The sequence below is a fragment of the Hoplias malabaricus genome, chromosome 12 (genome assembly GCF_029633855.1).
Source record: "Hoplias malabaricus isolate fHopMal1 chromosome 12, fHopMal1.hap1, whole genome shotgun sequence".
NCBI lineage: Eukaryota > Metazoa > Chordata > Actinopteri > Characiformes > Erythrinidae > Hoplias > Hoplias malabaricus.
Window position 1 is genome coordinate 35,888,978 of NC_089811.1, and position 15,000 is coordinate 35,903,977.

Sequence of the window (15,000 nt, forward strand, 5' to 3'; positions counted from 1 at the left end):
ACAAAGACAGACTCTACACCAATAAAGTTGACCAACAAGGTAGAGTCTCAAAAAATATGGCCAATGAGCACAAATATCTTCTCAAACACATGTGTACACTGATGTGTAGAAGTATATCTTCTGCCCCACTGTGCTCAACAACTGTTTTAGGTGGAGTTCAGGGGCTGAGTAGCTATCTGCAGGTAGAGTTATTACGCAGAGAGAGAGAGCGAGGGCAAGAGAGAGAGAGAGAGAGAGAGAGAATCCGAGCCAAGCCAAGCAAAGCTGCAATGGCCTCATCTATATGTAGCCCTGCACCAGTCCTCCATCAGCAATCAATCCAAACACAGGGGGCAAACACTGCCAGGCTGCTTAGCATAATGTTAGCTCTCATGCTGTGTGCTGCTGCTGCTCATCGAGACATAAGCCTCCACAAACAGAGGTGCAATCCATTATAATCACGAGTGTAGGAGAGATTGGCTACAGTTCTACTGCAATCATGTGGAAGAGTACTGTAAATAAACAAGGGACTGTAGCTCCATACACACTCGCAAGAACAGCAATAAACCTAAACAACAGCAGTGTTGGTGACAAAACCTCATTATTCAATGCCAGACTGTGGCAGGTATTGATTAGCCTGATTGGCATTGCTGATAGTGTGCATTGATAGCCCTGATGAGGTGATAACCCTTCACTGCATGCTGAGAACCTAGCAGATTTACTCACTGCTTTGGCAAACTTAGAACAGCACTCAGAGTTTGTGGATTTTCACATAACTGGCGTGAGTGTTGTGCACAGAAATAAGCTAATTTTGGGAATATATAATTTATTGTGATAAAACGACATAACATTTTACACAAAACTTATATCCAGTTGTTTCACAGTTTTACAGCAATCAACATTGTCCATTTATGTTATGTTATTTCCAGTGAAAGTCAACGTACCTCAGACAAAATCATATTCTAATCATGGGCTATTGACAAGCTACAAATCAGGCTAAAGCTATAGAGCTAAACCAAGCTAAAAAACTGGCTACAACTAGCTAGCATACCGGTTCTATCTGACTAGCAAAATAGGCTAGTGCAGCACAGGTTATACCCACAGGAGTGTTGTAGATTTGTGGTTTGTCTGTGACATAGCGTAATTACCCCAAATTCCGGCCACTTTAATTACAATATCGGAAATCTTAGCTAACTGTAAATAAATAGAAGTACTTTACTCACTCAAATCAACATTTTTCAGGAGTCAAATATGTGTAGATTAATGTACAAGACTTGCTTGACTTTGAAAGAAAATATGTTTTTAGATAAAAACGCTTTTGTTTAAGTAGGTGCCAATACTGCTAAGATTACTAGCGCCCCCTAACTTCGGCCACCTCTCCTGCTTGTGACAGTCAGACGAGACAGTTACTACCACATTCAGTGGTTTTGAGAGGTTCACAATAAGATTATGTTTGTCCTGTGTTGGTATCTGTACTCTACATGAAAGAATTACAATGGCGGTAGATTTTCCCCTCAGAGAAAAGGAAGCTAACCGCTAAGCTAACTTTTACACTGAGGGAAATATCTGTCGCGAAATGGAAATGTGTTGTGTTCTACATGCAGTTTTGCACACGCAGAAATACAACACTGTTAGAGATACTTAAATATTGTTTAGATATGTGATTTCTTGCAAGACTGATGTTTAAATGCCCTACTAAGGCTTGAACTTATGTTTTATTGTTGCGATTGGCGAAGAGAGAGAGCGGAATTGCACCATATACAGCAGTGGCCGGAATTAGGAGTTAGGGAAAAGACTGATACTTTTATTTGCAACAAAATTGAATGAGGTACACATTATATTTATAAAACTGATAAAGCAGCTAGCAAATGTATTTAAAAAAATTAAAATTATCAGAGTAATTCTGCAACAAAGCATGTTTATCCAGAGAAATTAACAGGTTAAAACCAGAGGCATACAATCAGGTGGTAAGGAGCTTACATGGCTATCGATATATGGTTTGACTAAAATATTTCCAGTGGTAGTGATGTTTATTTTGAAATATTAACTCACATCTGACAGCAATACCACTGCACTCTTTGGATTATTAAGTCTTATCTACAGCTTCTGCCCATGTACTGAAATCTAATGTGTTTTCACTGGTCTGTATATCTCTCTCTCACCTGCTGTTCTGTGAACTGTGCTGGTCTCTTCTTGCTGCGGCAGCGAGGGAGTGGCTGTATCAGGAATGGTAGTGGATTCTGAAACAGATTGAAAAAGAGAAACCTGTTTTGTAAAAGAGACAAAGAAAGAATACATGAGAGTAATAGAGAGTGAAACTGAGAATCATGACCATGAAATGACCCTTTAAACTTTATACGGCCTAAAAATGGACATAGCTTCAGATGTCAGCCAAAACACCTGGAGAGGTTTAATACTGGGTTACACAAAAGACGCTTAACTTTTCACTTCTCTCTCTCTCTCTCTCTCTCTCACACACACACACACACACACAGATAAAACTAGCATTCTGATACATATAAGCCAGACCAAAAAAAAAAAAACTGTACTCAAGATCAAGCTGAGTCAAACACACGCAGACAGCTGGAAAACAATTCAAAGCACATGACCCTCTGCAAGTGTTTAGTGAACATTAATATGAGACTTAAACAGCTCTTACATGGCTGATGGGAGGGGAGAGATGGGAAGATGCCCTGTGAATGATGTAAGGGTTCATAAGGCTCTGTTGTTTGATTTTGAGTGAGTAAGTGAACATCGGTTCCTTCTTCTAACGCACTGATGCTAACTCCTAAAACCAGCCTGACCTTTCAGTGCCACCAGGCCTTAAAACCAACATTTAACCCCATTACCACCAGACCTGAAAACCACCGCTTAATCACATTACCACCTGAAAATAAACCCAGCCTTAACTTCCATTACACCCACCCTCGATCAGGCCCTACAGGCTAACCTTCCTTACCACCAGACTCTAAACCCAGCACTTACTCCGATTACAACCAGACCCTACAAAGAGTCCCTATCTCCACAGCTTCGGAAACCAGCGCCTACCCCAATTACCACCAGACTCTAACACCAACCTTCAATTCCAGTTTCAGCAGACTCTAAAACCAACAATTAACCTCATTACCATCAGAATCTAAAACCAATATTTAAGCTCATTACCAGCTCTGAAACCAGCTCTTTTTCCATTTATAGCACTTAAGGCTCCAACACTGACCACCTGGGCAATACTTCACACATCTAACATTATCCCCAGCTTTCTCTCCCTAGAATAGAGTGTATCTCCATTAAGAGTCAAACACAAACCAAAACATGACAAGCCATTGTAGGTGAACAAATTTTCCAGTGTCATGACCTGCCCCGCTATATTCTCATGCTGTTTGCACTGTGCTAATGTGTTATGCCACAGCATGTTAAATCATTCTCACCATCTCTCCGGCTTCCTCCACGGGGCAATCTAGCAAGGGCAGATTTAAGAAAAACAAGGAGCTAAATGACTAATGATTGTCAGCTCTTAGCTTCATTAATGTCATTACACTTTACAATTCATTGCTTAATTGGCAAATACGTGAGCTGCATTTCTAATCCTGCTGGCACTTCCGTGGAACATGAAAAAGGGAGGCCAGCTATGTAAATATATTATTAATATCTATAAGCAGGAGGGTACATGAAAGAAGAGCCCCAGCTGGTAGTGTTTCTGACATTAAACTCTATTAATTTGATGCCCTTTACAAATGCAATTAACCCCACAGCAAGGACTGCATCTTGGGGAAGTGAGCTCAAGCGCGTGCAAACACACAAACACACACACACCCTCTTTATTACTCTGTTAGTAATTAGTTAGGGCAAGCATACCCCATTGCATTTAGGCCCCCTGTAGGATTCCCGCACTCCTGTCCCCGCTTTGTGTAAAGGTCGGCTGTTGTCAGAGTGTAAACACAGTGCCCATTCAGGCACTTTAGGCCTGTCAGTGCTGACAGGAGGGCAGCAGAGGGATGGCCAGCCATGAGAGCCATCACCTTCACCGTCCGGCTGGAAATACAGCCTGCAGCACAGATAAGAATCCAGTAACACGGAGCATCACTACGGCCCTTGGCTTGTGCGTCTCAGACTCGGCTTGGATCGATTCAACATCCAACACCGTCGCTTAGCGTCAGTTTCACATTCGCCATTGAGCTGCGGATGCATTAGGGCTGGGATCTGCTGCCCGACTTAGAAAAGTCACATCAGCAATTCCTGTGATTCTCAGGTACCAGTGAACACAGGAGCCGGGCCAGGTCCACTCTTCCATTCAAACTCAAGTCTTTTCTTGTAATACGGGTTCTGCTGCACGGCAGAATTCATACCTTGTGGAACCTTCTTAGTTCCAATGACAATGACTTATAACAAATATTCTGAGGCTATAAAGTGCAGATTAATATGCATTATTTAGCCAAGGTTTGTAGAGACCTGCTCAGTCTGTCCATAGGGAGTTTGTCTGCGAAATACTGGGATGTGTAGGGCACATGTAATGCAATGTAGAATGTGTTAGAGGATAGAGATGTATGGTTTTGTACATTTAACAATCCTGAAAAACCCCAAATACTTAAAAAAAATAGAGTATGGAAACAACAAGGTATTGTACCCACTGCAGTTATATACACTCTTAAAAGTAAAGGTCCTTCAAAAGATTTTTTGAGAAAGATCCATTTAAATTTAAGAAATGCATGTGTGAAGAAACTTTTAAAGGTTTAAAAGTCCACCACTTGATCTTAAGATTCTTTACCAACGTAAACATATGAGCAAAAATGGTTCTTCATGGAACAAAAGTGGTTCTACTATGGCATCACCCCTAGAACCTTTTGTAACACCTTTATTTTTAAGAGTGGAATATTGTGCAATGTGCTGTTAAAACTCTGTCAGTGGGACTGCTCTCACTCTGCTGAGTTTAACTGCAGTTTTGCTGCAGAATAAAACCCAGCCCTTCTGGCTCACGTTGCTCCAGAGCCCTGTCAATGCAGCCAATCGATCTGGATGCTATATCTATCAGAGCGTTGGCGTGGCCCTTTCCTCCACGGCCTGATAACACACTGAGGTCAGGAAGTTTGACCTAAAGTCTTCCTGATGCAGAATGGAGATTTACTTTACAGGCAAGGGCTGGTTTTAGGGTCACTGTTGCTGGCCCAGAGGCTTAGCTCTCGTTTAACCTCCATCTGAAGGCAGTGGAACAATGTTAGCCCCCTGTTCTACCTCAGACGGCTTTTCAGCCTCCATCACCCGACTCAGCGCTTTCCAAGCAGGAGAGGGGGAGAAAAAACTTCAATTTTGTAGAAAGCCTTGGAGTAAATCTGCACCTCTGGCAAGCAGCAGGAGGAGAGAGAGAGAGAGAGAGAGAGAGAAAGGAAGAGAGAAAGGAAGAGAGAGAGGAGAGAATGGAAGAGAGAGAGAGAGATAGAGAGAGAGAAAGAGAGAGGAGAGAGAGAGAAAGGAAGAGAGAGAGAGAGAGAGAGAGAAAAAGGAGAGAGAGAGAGAGAGAGAGAGAGATAAAGGAAGAGAGAGAGAAAGGAGAGAGAGGAGAGAGAGAGAAAGGAGAGAGAGAGAGAGAGAGAGAGAGAGAGAGAAAGGGAGAGAGAGAAAGGAAGAGAGAGAGAGAGAGAAAGGGAGAGAGAGAGAGAGAGAGAGAGAATGAAAAAAATAAAGAAAGAGATAGAGAGAACATAAGAAAGAGAGAGAGAAAATACGCTCTGGGCTTGGGAAGGATTCTCTCAGCTGCAGAGTAGGAACAGGATTCAGGTCAGCAGATGAGAACTGGGAGTGATAATGAGAAACTGATGTGAAAAAAAGGCAGAAAACAATAACACACATGACAGTGTGAGAAAGTACAAAAGTTCATCTGCAGAAAAAAACAAAAACCCCCAAAACAATCCGACAGCTATACGTTACACTGGCGTTTAAACTGACTTTAATGTCTGAAAAAGCAAAGCACTGTAAATTAAATTTCTCTGTAAACCTAATCTATTTAGTCCCAAATCCTGAATGCAGTATATCATCACTGAACATATCTATATAAAACATTGGACACTGGCCCAGAATATAGTGCATCTTTAGTCCATATGTCAATAATAAAAATGCTATTGGAATTACTTTTCACTAAAAGCTCCCACACTAATGACATTACACCACACACACTGCAGTATGTGGATGCTAAAATAGAGTAGCTTCTCAGTTTCCAGGATTAAATAACAATACAACAACTATTCAAAAGAACACCAATTAAAATGTCTGCCTACAACATTCAGAATATAAATTAACTTTTATCATATTTTACCATTTGTTCTTCTGCAGGCCGGACTAATGAACTATTCTCTCTCACTCTCTCACACACACACACACACACACACACACACACACACACACACACACACACAGCTAGCAAGCCTGCTTGTTTGGTGTTTGATAATGTCTTTCCTCCAGAGCCCAGAAAACACAACAGTTCCACTCCAGGTGATGAATATCTAATACACTGTTCACACACAGAAATACCCTAACTCACACTATTCATATATGTGTGTGTGTGTGTGTCAGCCAGTAAGTGAGAGAGAGCAAGGGGGGAGAGAGAGAGAGAGAGAGAAGAGTGAGTGTGAGTGAGAGAGAGAGAGAAGAGTGAGTGTGAGAGAGAGAGCGAGAGAGAAGAGTGAGAGAGAGAGAGAGAAGAGTGAGTGTGAGAGAGAGAGTGAGAGAGAGAGAGAGAGAGAGAGAGAGAGAGAGAATAAGAAACATCAGAGAGGGAGAGAGGACAGGACGATCGAAAGAAAAGGAGAGAGAGCCTGAAGGAGGTGAGAAACAGCTAGAGCCTGAAAACAAAAGAATAAGAGCTGGATATGAGGAATATGGGAGGGAGAAATACTATGAGCAAGCAGTAGGAGAGAGGGAGAGAGAGAGAGAGAGAGAAATATAGTGCTTTTCTTCAGAGGTCTGTGATACAAATAACAGTCCAATATCTCAAACACATTCTGGAGCGTAAACACAGCAGTGGAGCTGAAAGTCTGAAAGTGAACATCTAGGGCTTCAGAAAAACACGATATGGGTAATGGAGGATGTATGGGGAATACAAGAGGGGAAAAGACTGTGGAGCTTTTTAAGAGGACCTGTAGTGAAAAGGCTGTTCCATTTATACAGCCCCTGCCAATCTCCCCTCCTCTGAAGAGACAGACAGACTACACAGGGAGGAGAGCGGAGGGAGGGAGATATGAAAAGTTGAACCTTTACTGACACACGGAGGATATGAAGAACGACATGTGGGTTTATGTGTGTGTGTGTGTGTGTGTGTGTGTGTGTGTGTGTGTAAGCCTAGGCCGGAGGCTAGTGCCCAGCACTAAACAGAAACATGTGGAAGATAACTTCAAAGAGCCAACACTAACTGGAGGAGGAGGAGGAAAATAGAGTATGAGAACAAGAGAGAAAGAGAGACAACAGCAAAAGCAGGGAAAGAGTGAGGCATCTGTGGACAAAGAAAAAAGGACTGAAGAGTACAAGAAAAAGGAAATAAGAAAGAAGTGGGGAGAGAGAGAGAGAGAGAGAGAGAGACAGACAAAGAGAAAGAGACAGAGAGAGAAGAGAGAGACAGACAGACAGACAGAGAGAGAGAGAGAGGAGAGAGAGACAGAGAGAGAGAGAGACAGACAGAGAGACAGAGAGAGAGAGAGAGAGAGAGAGAGAGAGAGAGTCAGAAAAACAGATTCTTGTGTGATTAGCCCCAGCCAGGGGAAATGAGAGAGATGGATTGCGAGAAACAGAGAGAAAGAGAAAGACAGCGTATGAGAGAGGGGGTAAGAGAGAGAGAGAGAGAGAGAGAAAGAGAGAGTTATTCCACCCTGTCTTTGTCCAGCCAAGAAAGCTTTAACTTCAACCACACCCACTGCTCCCCTGACGGACAGCTACGGACCCGTCCACACGTGTGAGGATCATCAGAGCCGACCAGACGCTGACCCTGATGCAATCCAATGCTCCGTGCCAAGTCCAAAATAATAAAACAATGCCATTTTAAGTGTTCCTTATTTAAGGTCAGTTCATCCTTGACCTCTGACCTCTGAAGTGTGAACTCCCGCGGGGCGAGGACGTGACCTCCAGTGAGTTTGGTGTGTAGTCTGTGTTTAAGCGGCTCCTGTAGAGGTCACTGGATGCTCTCTGTCAGAGGGAAACTTGTGGCTGAGGCATGGCGTGGAGGCCGCTTATGAATAATGGAGAGGCTGGTCTGATTGAATTATCCAAAGTCCTTCTGTGTGCCTTTCACGCTCACACTCTCCCCAGCGCTGTGAGGCCTTTTATTTATTCATCAATTCATTATTTCTGCGCCTCCTTCTATACCTCCCTCTTTTCCTCTTTCATCCCTCCCTCACTTCTTCTCCTCCCTGGCCAGAGATGTCGGAAACTGCCGTCTGTAACTGCTCACGCCCTTTGCGTGAGTGTGTGACAGTGCATGTGTTTGGTTGTATGAAGCAGCACCAGCCCACACCAGTCAGCGTATGTGCTGTGAATGCATTAGTGAATACAGCTGTGCGTATGTGTACAGAGCACTTCCAACAGGTCCGTGTGTGTGGATGGAACTGCAGCGGGTCAGTGTAGGACTGTGAGTGAAGCAGCAGAAGAGTGTGTGAGGTAAATAGTGTTGTTCAGTGGAGTGAAGCTGATGTAGCCTTCTGAATATTTAACATCTCTCTGACTCCCATCCGAACCCGACTCGAGAGTGGAACAATAAAAGCAGTAGATGCGTGTCCCACTCAGCGTCCATCTCGGTGTCCATTTCTCTGTGCTTCTCATCACTTTCGCTTTCTGGCTGCTGCTAGCGAGCTCAGCTTCCACAAAACAATAGCTGTGTCGCGACCGAGCGGTGAGTTTCCTCTGCACTTTACTTTAGACTTTAACGAACACACAACTAGCTGATGATATCACAGGAGAGTATGGGGAACCTGTTACAGGTGTGGATCAGACTCATACGGAAACACATGCCCCTCTATAAATAACAATGTCAGAACATTCAGCGTCAGAAACTAAACGAAGAAAACTGCGTAAACAGGAGCTGTGAAATTCATTAGACCATCACTTATAGATGAGTCACGAAGTGGATGATTGTTGTTGAACATTCGGCTTTTTGTAAAGGTGTAATAACACATATAAAACACTTCCTTCCTTGCCTTTATCCTGTCTGTGAGTGTGTGAGAGATAGGGACACGGAGAATCTAAAATGTTGAATAATACAAATGGTTTAATAAGAGTGTGTGGAGGTGTGTGAGAAAGAGGGTGATTTTGTCAGTGAAAAAGTGTATGATGTTGATTGAGAGTACATACTGTATGTATATTTGAAAAAGGCAATGAGAAATAGACAACAGCCTTTGAGTAAGTGTGTGTGTGTGTGTGTGTGTGTGTGTGTGTGTGAGAGCGTGGTGAGGTTAGGGCTGGGTGTGTAGGAGTGAGCTCAGCCCCCTGCGTCTCACACATCTGGTGCACAGACAGCCTGCACAGCTTTATTATACACTCAATCAGTCACTCTGCTGCTTCTACAAACACTACACCCTCAACACTGCACCCTTCAGACACACACACACACTCACCACAACACTGTACAACATACATTCACCTGTATCTTCAACACACCACAAAACATTCACCTTCTATCTAAAGCTTTATCAACTCTGTGTACACCGTCGTAACTTTCCAACCAAAGAAAGAGGGGGTTAGGGCATCCTTCCCTTTACTTAGTGCAGTTTCTGCAGTGCTGGGCTTGGAGTAGCACTGCCCCCTATCACAGATCAGTGAAACTATAACAACGATTCCCAGACTGTACATTTAAAGGTGCTCCAAGAAATTCCAGTTTCTCTGTTTCTGCAGAGAGCCATCGTTTAACCCCATGCCAGCAGCCCTCTCCTCCACTGCCCCCACATGCGCCTACATCTCTCTCCCTTTGCCTCACTTATAAATCTGGGCTAAAGCTGGACACTGCCCCAGGCGTCCACCCCCCGACAGTGTAGCCTGCGTGCTCCTGCCAGTGATGCGGACACAGAGGCAGGGCGACAGGCTGTCGATGGCAGCCCCAGGCTGCTGCTTTATGGAAGCTGGGCAGGCCCACAGGGAGCCCCTACCTGTCCTAGCCACTGCTCATCACACTAAGACAGGTGCCACATTCAGCATGGCAGAGGAGGAAGAGGAGGAGAGGTGAAGGACAATGAGGAACGGACTGTGAAGGCTCATGAAGGGAACTTCTTCGTAACTATATCTTCTGAGGTCTCACTAATGGGGTCGTGTGGTGAAATGACCTCAGGGTGCACACTAACCTGGAAGGTCACAGCCCAGTATCTCCAGCCTCATCCCAATGCCAGCAGGCGACCACCTCTCCGGGTACACCCGGATAAACTGGGTTACGACCTCATCGAAGCGGCGGATCTCTGGAGTGTCGTAGTGCGTGTTTCCCTCGAAAATCTGCAAAGGAGGGACAGCACGTAAGCTTTAACCGAGCAGAATGAAGTGGTGAGAGAGAGAGAGAAAGAGAGAGACAGACAGAATATATGTGGGGATTTTCTCCATGTTTAGGGGCCTCCGGTGGCCTGAGGAGGGAGTTCTGTTAGGGAAGTTTTAATTAACACAGCTGTAAATGATTTTGCTGGAATGTTATCAAGGCCAGCAGTGTAATTGAATTCTGCTCTGAGAACAGACAGGGAAAAGAGATGGCGAATGTTAAAGGGAAGTGCTGACTCGCGAAGACGGATAAATACAAATGAAATGACTGTTATTTCTCACTATTGATTCTGAAAGAGAGACTGTTGGGTTAGGTGCAGTGGAATGTCACATTACACTAATAAACTAATCCAATGAAGGTTTTTCATTTTCCGGTAATGATACTATTTTGGAGATATGCGTTTTTCTTTGGAGATCAACAGTGTATACATACTCTATTTACATTCAAGTCTACACTCCCACGTTCATGTTCTGTGTGCTAAAATAACACTCAACTACCCCTTTAACTTAACACCAAGAGTTTAGTTCCTGACCTTGGGGAGGCCAGTCTTAGTGTCGATGAACAAAGCCCAGTCTTTGCCGTTCCTGCTGTGCGCGAGTTTGTATTTCCTGACGAAGGCACGGTTTTCCGCACTGCTGCTGCCGTCCACCCCGCGGGCGCCCTGCGTAATAATGCCCCGCACAGTCTTGGGAACTCCCAGGTCCACCTGCAGCCACTCCTCCCCGGCCACAGGCTGCGTGGGGCTGGGGAACCATCCGGAACGACTGGCCACCAAACGGGCAGCACCTGTGGAGCCGTGAATGTCCCGCATGGAGGAGGCGGAGATCTGGGAATCTGGCAGGAGGCCCGAGAGCATGCCTTGCATCTCCGAACATGGGGCATCTGAATGAAGAACAGAGTGAGAGAAAGAAAGAGAGAGTGAGTGATAGCCAGGACGATGAGGATTGACGGTTTAAGGCTAGCGGGATCAATGTTTTATGCCGTTATGTCATAGGAGGAGCTTGTGGTGTAAATAATAAATAAACAAACAGAAGCTGGTACAAAAGCATCTTTGAAGGTACTAAGCTGAGTGTGCACACACAAATGTGCGTGACTGTGAGTGGGAGCTGTGTGGGGGTGCTTTTTGTGTCATCGCTGATTGTTATGTGTCCAGGTGTTACGAGGCTCATCCCAAAAGAGAGATGACTCGGCTTAAAAGCAACTAGAGAACACAGCACTCTGTGGACTCCTACTCCATCGCTGCTATTCTTTCTCAGCGCACATCTACAGCCACAAGGCGAGGAAGCGCAGAAATGTCCAGGAATAAATGATTGATTGTAGCCTGTGGCTTTAAAAACTGCACCAAACAAAGGAAGAGTGCGGGATACACACATCCAACAACCCCTCCAACAGCATCCCTGCTGAATTACACCCAGTGGTCCACCCACACTTGGAGAAACAAAAAAAAAAAGCAATAAAACTTTGATTGAGGCTAATGCCAAGACTCTGAATGACTGTTTCATGAGTATCGTTATGGGCTTGGCACAGCCAGCTCAGTCCAAGGTGGGCATTAGTTCTCCTTAAGCCAGGGAGGAGAGGGCATTTACCCGTCCCACTGAAGCTGGCCGTTCTGGGCCGCCTGCCCGCCGGTGACGGTCCCCGCAGGACCAGAGCAGGGCTAATATGGCGGCAAGTGCCATGTTTATGTGTCATTTGTGTCAGGGCTGAAAAAGGCCCCATCCCTAAAAGCGCATTTGTCCTGATCAGTGTCGACAAAAATAGGAGCGAATCGCTGCTTAACGCAATAATGATTTACTGTGATGGAGATCAGCGATAGCATCGGCGCAAAACCAGCCCACCTCTCATCTGCTGCAGGGGAAACAAACAGAATTAAGGTCCTCTAATCTGCCCATCTCCATAAATAGCCAAACTCAATTACAGACCCTAATACAGGAGATAAATACAGTGCTGAGTTTGGGCGACAAGGACAGGGCCTAGATCCAGAACAGGAATGATCCTCTACTGTACGGCAGATGTTGTGGGTACATAGACGGCCCGAGTATGAACGATCATAACAGCTGAGTTATGGACTTGGAGCAGTTCTATGATGTCAAATAACAGATGGGAGTTCAAACAAGCTGGATGGCAATGCCAGCAATAACTTACACTTCAGCTTCTTGCAGAATAAAAGCATGTATGGACTGATATAACGGCCAGAGGTCTATGAGGTTTAATGCACCGGCAGCTTGGAGTGTATATTCTGTAGGGATGTTCCGATTTGATCAGAAAGATCGGTTTTAAAGTCGATATATAATGTATTTATCAAATGATGAGGGTTTTCCAAACAGTTCTTGACCCTTTGTTCGGGCTAATTCAAGCCTGTTGTGCTCTGTTTATGCGCCTGCTTTAAACAAGATTCACCCACGTTAGTCAATGAGAAACAAGTGGTTTAAATGTCTGCAAAGTGTAAGTATCCTAAAGCACCAAATGAAAACAGTCATTCATTTGAGTTAAATTGAGATGCTAGTGGTTCAGTTGACATTGAACAGACGCCTTTCATCAAATTTGAAGCAGACGCAGGTAAAATGTGTGTGGAGTGTGCAGCTATTATATACTTCAGGGGTTAACAGTGCATTCAAAGTAGAGAAATGAAATAACATACCATAAAAAGGTCATTTCATGAAAGCACTCCAAAACAACAACATCCATTTAGAGCACAAGACACTGTGTGTATAATAAAAATGAAGGGATTGCATTTTTACTGCAGCATTTATAGTAATTGGCAGTCTAGCATATTTTGAATTGGACTGGCTCTGGTGTCTACAGATAAGCGCCTCATCACAGTCCAAAAAAACTATCTTCTTTTTTTCATTCATTGTCTGTAACCATGTTATTTATATATAATATTTTTATTATAATGTTATAATTTTATTTTAGGGCGGCACGGTGGTGCAGCAGGTAGGTGTCGCAGTCACACAGCTCCAGGGACCTGGAGGTTGTGGGTTCGAGTCCCGCTCCGGGTGACTGTCTGTGAGGAGTGTGGTGTGTTCTCCCTGTGTCTGCGTGGGTTTCCTCCGGGTGACTGTCTGTGAGGAGTTGGTGTGTTCTCTCTGTGTCTTCATGGGTTTCCTCCGGGTGACTGTCTGTGAGGAGTGTGGTGTGTTCTCCCTGTGTCTGCGTGGGTTTCCTCCGGGTGCTCTGGTTTCCTCCCACAGTCCAAAAACACACGTTGGTAGGTGTGAGTGTGTGAGTGAATGTGTGTGTGTGTCTGTGTCGCCCTGTGATGGACTGGTGCCCCCTCCAGGGTGTATTCCCCACCTTGCGCCCAATGAGTCCAGGTAGGCTCTGGACCCACCGCGACCCTGAATTTTATTTTATTAAAATGACTTAAAATAAACCCTTTTCACATGGACCAACATCAGAAATAATAAACATACTTGCAGTGCCCTGTAGCTACAAATCTGGTCTTTGTTTTTACTTTAATAAGTTATTACAGGATTTTACATCAGCTAATACCCAGTATTAAAAAACTCGGACCAAGATTAGGGGCAAACCACTTCTAATAATGTGTGTGCATTTCCCCGTACCTGTGATCTGGCAGCCATAGAGCTCAAAGCGCAGAGCAATGCCATTCTTCCAGTTCTGAGGCCTGATTCGGACAAAGCGGGCGAGCACAGGCTGAGGAATGCGGTTCAGCACCACCTCCGATGGGTCTGTGTTGGCGTGGAAAACCTGCCGAGAGGAGGAAGAGTGAAGCAGATTAGGAAAGAAGAGCACAGCGTTAAAATCCCCACCGGTTTCCTCCTACACAAGTCAACGCAGATTCCCCATCACAAACAAACAAACAAACACAGGACCTCATACGCACGCCGTGACGCAAGCCCCGGGTCTTTACTGGGGTCAAGATAGATCATGTCTTTAATCGCTGTATAAACAGATACACACACATTACCACATCTCTGCACACTCTCACACACACACACAGGGGACTGTGGCTGAAACATAAACGCAGCTGAGTGATCAGGCTCCAGGGTCGAGATGGATGAGAGTGTTGTTTGGAGACAGACAGAAGGGCGTGTTAAGTGTGTGTGAATGTGTTTGTATGCGTACGGGTTTGAAATAAGAGGACTGAGTCTTATAAAGTCTACACTAATGCAGCACAGCTTCATATAAAAACAAAGCAGCTCATAGACGTCAGTGTTTCACTCCAAGTCACAGATCTGAATGTTTCTGAATGTGTCTCTCTGGTGGTTTCATAAGGTTTTAAATGGTTTTCTGCTGGGAGACTCACTCAGGCTTAAAATGTTGGTACTAATCTGCCTAAACCTGACTTAATTTGATGTATAGTACATAGTCTTTAATCAAACCTGACCCTATATATGAGTATGGAGACCTTAGGCTCATTTGTACTTGCTCCAGTGTGTCCCATTCCATTTCATTATACGCTCTCAGAGTCTTACAGCACCAAAAGTGGTTCTGTTCTGGCTTCGCTCAAAGAACCTTTAGTAGCACCTTTATTTTAAAGAGTGTAATGGACCTTAACGGAACAC

At 44.5% G+C, this 15,000-nt stretch overlaps 1 protein-coding gene across 2 annotated transcripts in view; it reads right to left on the reverse strand.

The window, feature by feature from the left end:
• Nucleotides 1–15,000, reverse strand: part of nrp2b (neuropilin 2b) — an 86,522-nt gene that overhangs the window by 17,918 nt on the left and 53,604 nt on the right. For both annotated transcript variants that reach the window (XM_066686116.1, XM_066686115.1), the window contains exons 8-11: nucleotides 14,038–14,182; nucleotides 11,004–11,353; nucleotides 10,290–10,434; nucleotides 2,142–2,219 (exon numbers count right to left, since the gene is read on the reverse strand). In XM_066686116.1, the coding sequence (XP_066542213.1) occupies nucleotides 2,142–2,219; nucleotides 10,290–10,434; nucleotides 11,004–11,353; nucleotides 14,038–14,182 (718 nt within the window). The remainder of the gene's footprint in view (nucleotides 1–2,141; nucleotides 2,220–10,289; nucleotides 10,435–11,003; nucleotides 11,354–14,037; nucleotides 14,183–15,000) is intronic.